The sequence below is a fragment of the Lathyrus oleraceus genome, chromosome 4 (genome assembly GCF_024323335.1).
Source record: "Lathyrus oleraceus cultivar Zhongwan6 chromosome 4, CAAS_Psat_ZW6_1.0, whole genome shotgun sequence".
In the NCBI taxonomy this organism is placed as follows: Eukaryota; Viridiplantae; Streptophyta; class Magnoliopsida; order Fabales; family Fabaceae; genus Lathyrus; species Lathyrus oleraceus.
This window is the reverse complement of record NC_066582.1, coordinates 39,981,858-39,986,915: the sequence shown is the minus strand read 5'-3', so window position 1 is coordinate 39,986,915 and position 5,058 is coordinate 39,981,858. Positions and strand designations below refer to the sequence as shown.

The window sequence follows — 5,058 nt, the reverse complement described above, 5'->3', positions numbered from 1 at the left end:
CCTAGTTTTGTTTGTTTCTTGTTTGCTTGGGTGTTTATGTTCATGTTTTCCTGCTGTTAACTTTATTATTACATGTTTTATTGATTTATCTTTTGCATATTTTTACTAACCCCATTCTGGATATTTGTCTTTTGATATTGTTGGATTGGGGCTTATGTTACTTGAGAGAAGCTTTATACCCTATATTGAGTATACACATAGGATAGACTCATGGTTAGTCATGTTGACCTACATTTCGCGCGTTTGGTTGGCTTGAGACCCACACCCATACTAGTTTCACTTGGGGATACTTTTGTCCTGTGATAATTCACTACGCGGAGTATTTTCACTTGATTCCATGACTCTGGTAAGCCTTTTAAGATCACCTTTGAAGACTAGTACATATTTGTGAGTGGGATATTGGCTTTTTGCAGAAAACCAAGCTCCTACTTACCCTTTGTTCTCCTGTAATGTCACACTTTTGATCCTACTTCAAGCTGAATGTTCAAATTATCCAGAATGTGTCCATGTTATTGCATAGCATTTTCATATCACAAAACATCATTACATCATATAACTTCTTTTGCATAAGCATTTCCAGGGAATCCGAGAGCCTAGTTTGTTGTTGAGTACTCTGAGATAGCACGAATCCCAGCAGGAGAAATGTGTTCAACTACAAGTTTGTCAAACCTCAGTTGAAAGCTTTTTAGGGTCTGGGAACTCATTTGGATCTGGATCACATAGAGGATTTCAAGAAGGCCTATGGGAATCTCCTAGGTATTTGCAACACTATAGTGAGCACTACAACAGTCCATACTTTGGTGCAACTCTATGATCCTCCCTTTAGGTGTTTCACTTTTCAGGATTATCATTTGGATCCAACATTGGAAGAATACTCACATATCTTGGGGTTTAGAATTAAGGATTGGGTTTCTTTTGTCAGTACCAAGGAACTACCGAAGTCTCATCTTTTAGCTGAAGGTTTGCATTTGAAGAAGAAGGAAGTGAAGCTCAATCTTAAGCCAAAGGATGGAACTTATGGTTTTACTCTGAAGTTTTTGGTTGAGAGGGTCATTGCCTTTGTTGATGTTGGAAGTTGGATAGCTTTCAATGTTGTTTTCGCTTTGCTCATCTATGGGATTATGTTGTTTCCTAGTATGGAAGACTTTTTGGAACTTGTATCTATTCATATCTTCCTATCCAAGAATATGGTTCCTACACTTCTTGCTGACAATTACTACTCTCTTCATGTAAGGACTCAGAAGAAGAAGGGTATTATCGTGTCATGTGTTCCTCTGTGATATAGATGGTTTATTTTGCACCTACCCAATAAGGGTCCTTTTATCGAGAACAAAGACAATCTTAAGCGGTCTCAGAGGATCATGTCTCTGACTACTGAAGATATTATGTGGTACTCTAGAGCTTACGATGATATTAAGCTGATTCTTAGTTGTGGAAATTTCCCCAATGTTCCCCTCATAGGTACAAAGAATGGAATTAACTACAATCCAAGGATAACTTTATGTCAGTTGGGTTACCCATTGATATGCAAGCCAGATTCCGAGCATGTGGAGGAGTTTATTTTGTATAAATGGGTTGACAATCCAGAGTTGCTAAGGAAGATCGTCAAAGCTTGGAGGAAGGTCCGTCCTCAAGGAAAGTACGAGTTAGGGAAGAATAATTGTATCGCCAAGGAAGCTTATACCCAGTGGGTTAAGAACAAGGTTGAATAAATTATGATGTCGTTACCGTTGGAGCCATCTATGAACATCCTACAACCGGTGCTTGCAATTGTTCCTACCTCTGAGGTTGGAAAACTCAATGAGACTATCAAGAGCTTAGAGAAATAGAATGCTTGTCTCCAATCTAGTCTTGGTAGTGTTACAAGGGAGAAGGAAGACTTGGAGCTTAACCTCAACCATTAATGAATCATGACATCCCAAGCGATGGAGGAAACCCAAGAGGAGTCGTTCAAAAGGAGGAAAATAGGTGATGCTTTGAAAGGAACTACTGACAATTTGTTCGTCAAGAAGAAACAGCTCGCTGATGCTCAGTATCAAGCATGCAAGATAGAGATCAGTTGTAAATACCAACTCAAGAAGCTTCGAGAAAAGTTAGAGAGTTGCAAGAAGGAGTTGAAGGAAGAAAGAATATGTACTAAGCAGTTTGAGGTTTTCTCATCTCAGCACTAGACAGAACTCGACAAACGGTTTGAGGAAATTCGAGGGTTGAAAGATCAAGCGCATCAAAGTAGAGAAGATACTAATCAACTTCATCAAGAAGATACATATTGGGAAAGGAACAATCGTTATCTGCAAGTACTCTTGGATTAGAAAGAGGTTGTGCTACAAGACCTTTTTATTAGGCCAACTCAGTTTATGCCTTCGAGGATGCATTAGGGTAGCTGACTAAGATCCGGTGGATGCTTAGTTATCTTTGGGGATTTTCTGTTTTCATTGTTATCTTTTGAACACACTTGATATATGCCTTGGAGCCGAGCTGTAATAATTGTACTCTTTGTTTCATTATTATGAATATAAAAGGGTTCTTTTCATTATAAGTTTTATCTTGTTCCTTTATTGTCTATGCTTTATGATTACTTGTGACAAATCAAGACTCAAGAATTCCTTATAAAACTTTATAACAATCAAAAATATTTTTCATAACATCACATTCATTCATATGCATTTTTCTATCCGAAATACAAAACGCTTACATTCGTCTTCATCATCTTCAATCATCGATACTTCACTAGATCTAGCAAACAGAGAATTATGTTTGGTTTTGAACAAGAGAAAGTTGCAACAAGAGAGACTCTAGCTCTACTACAAGGACATATGTGTACCATACTGGAACATCTGTAGACTCAGAGGGACAATGATGTTGTTGTTAATCAAGATGATGCTACTATAGTGACTTCTTCCGCTGACATGACTCTGATTATGATGGACCCTACTGAGCCAGTTGCTCAACCTACTGCCATTAGCCAACCTTTGTCTCAAGCAGGTCCTAGTAGGTTTGCTGCTTCCTACCAGTGGGGAATGCCTCATGCTTATAACCCTCAGTTTACCATTGGAAATTCTTTCATGCAGTAGACACTTGCTGTTGACAGTGCTGAAGACCAGGAACCTGAGTATAAGGGTCCTCATCTCAACTTCCATATCTCTGCTCCACATGTTCAGCCAAATATGTAAGCTTCTGCTACTATGGTCCCACCTTTTCCTAACAATGTTGTACTCCAGTATGCCAATTCAAGGGCACCTCTTACTCCAAATGTGCAACCTGAGGGACATATTACTCAGGAGGGCACTCCAACTGCCCATACTTTGAATCCGACTATGATGTATCATATTTTTCCTTAGTTTATGCCACCATCTATGCATGCTTAGAATGTTGTTCAACCTCCTTCTAGGGTTTCTACTCAAAGGGTACCTGAGATCAATCCACCTAGGCCTGCTGAATATCAGCTCCTAGAGAAGCAAATCCGTGCTATTTAAGGTTTCTGTGCACTAGGTTAAAATGCAAGAGAACTGTGTTTGGTACCCAATGTTGTGCTCCCTTAAAAGTTCAAAGTACATGATCTACCCAAGTACAAGGGCTTAATTTGTCCTCACAATCACATTACCATGTACTATAGAAAGATGGCCTCTTACATTGATAATGATGAGTTGTTAATTGATTGCTTCCAAGACAACCTTTCTGGGGCATCTTTGGATTGGTATATGAATCTAGAGCCAGGGAAGATAAGGTACTGAAAGGATTTGTCTGATGCTTTTCTGAACCAGTACAAGTACAATATGGACATGGCTCCTACTAGATTACAATTTCAAAATCAAGCCCAACAGTCTAATGAAACTTTTAAAAAGTATGCACAGAGATGGCGTGAAATGGCTTCAAGGGTCAGTCTGACCTTAACAGATACCGAGTTAGTGGAAATTTTCATGGGGACGCTCCAAAGTTTATACTATGAAAAGATGGTTGGGAGTTCATCTCCTAACTTTGCTGATCTAGTTGTAACTAGGGAGAGGATTGAAAGTGGTCTGAAGACAAGGAAGATTGTCGGTGGTAGTAGTCAATAGTCTACAGTGAGAAGACCTTCTAGTTGGTATACCAAGAAGAAAGAAGGAAAGACGAATGCAGTAACAACAAGTGTTCCGCAGTATCCAGCTCCTATGGTACCTTCACCATATTATCCATATCCATAAGTGGCAGCAACCCAGTTCCCACAACCATTTTAGTATCAACTAAAGTATCAACAACCTCCTCAGGCTCAACAAAAATAGAAACAACCTCAAGGACGAGCTCCTCAAAGGAGGAACACAAACAACAGAGGTCCGAATCAAAACCGTCATGGGAATCAGAACTAGAATCTGAATTGGAATCAGAGGCATCCTCAATATACCAAGATTCCAATATTGTACTATGAAATTTTCCCTTATCTTGTGCATGTAGGAGCAATCATTCCTAAGGAGCTTCCACCAGTAGTATATCCATTTTGCCCACGCCATAGCCCCAATGTATCTCGTGCATTCCACGCAGGTTATATTGGGCATACATTAGAGGATTGTTATGTGTTCAAAAACAGAGTGCAAGACCTCATTGATCAGAATATTTTATCCTTCACTGAAGAAAATCCGAATGTGAAGGCTAATCCTTTGCCGAATCATGGTAATCAGATAATGAATGCAGTTATTGAATAGGATAGTACATAGGTGGTGCGTTTGGTAGATGATGTGAAGACTCCATGGTCGAGTATTTCTTTGAGTATGCAGAATCATGGTGTGCTTGTAGGTGTGCATGATGATTGTGAGATGTGCAAGAATGACCCAGAAATATGTGAAGAACTCAAGGACTGTGTCCAAGAGTTGATGAATCAAGGCGTCTTGTAGTTTTCAAGAGATAGAACCTTGAGGGAAGTTTCTGTTATCGAGAAAATTGAGAATGTTTATCACAAGAAACAAATAAAAGCTTTGATGAAGAAAGTTCAACCCATTGTTTTTCATGTTCCCCCACCTTTTCCTTATCATAATTATAAGGTTGTGCCTTGGAAGTATAATGCAACTATTTCAGTTGGTGGTG

At 39.2% G+C, this 5,058-nt stretch overlaps 1 protein-coding gene across 1 annotated transcript; it reads left to right on the top strand.

The window, feature by feature from the left end:
* The first annotated feature begins 337 nt into the window (after nt 1-337).
* On the top strand, nt 338-1,712 carry LOC127135888 (uncharacterized). Its single transcript, XM_051062514.1, has 3 exons — nt 338-346; nt 843-1,229; nt 1,314-1,712. The coding sequence occupies exons 1-3, from the start codon at nt 338-340 to the stop codon at nt 1,710-1,712; spliced, it is 795 nt and encodes a 264-aa protein (XP_050918471.1).
* Nucleotides 1,713-5,058: the final 3,346 nt, after the last annotated feature.

What these genes read in the sequence shown, in the direction of transcription:
- LOC127135888 (XM_051062514.1), top strand. An exon ending in ACAATTACTACTCTCTTCAT is followed by an intron (nt 1,230 to 1,313) that starts GTAAGGACTCAG and finishes CTACCCAATAAG; the next exon opens with GGTCCTTTTATCGAGAACAA.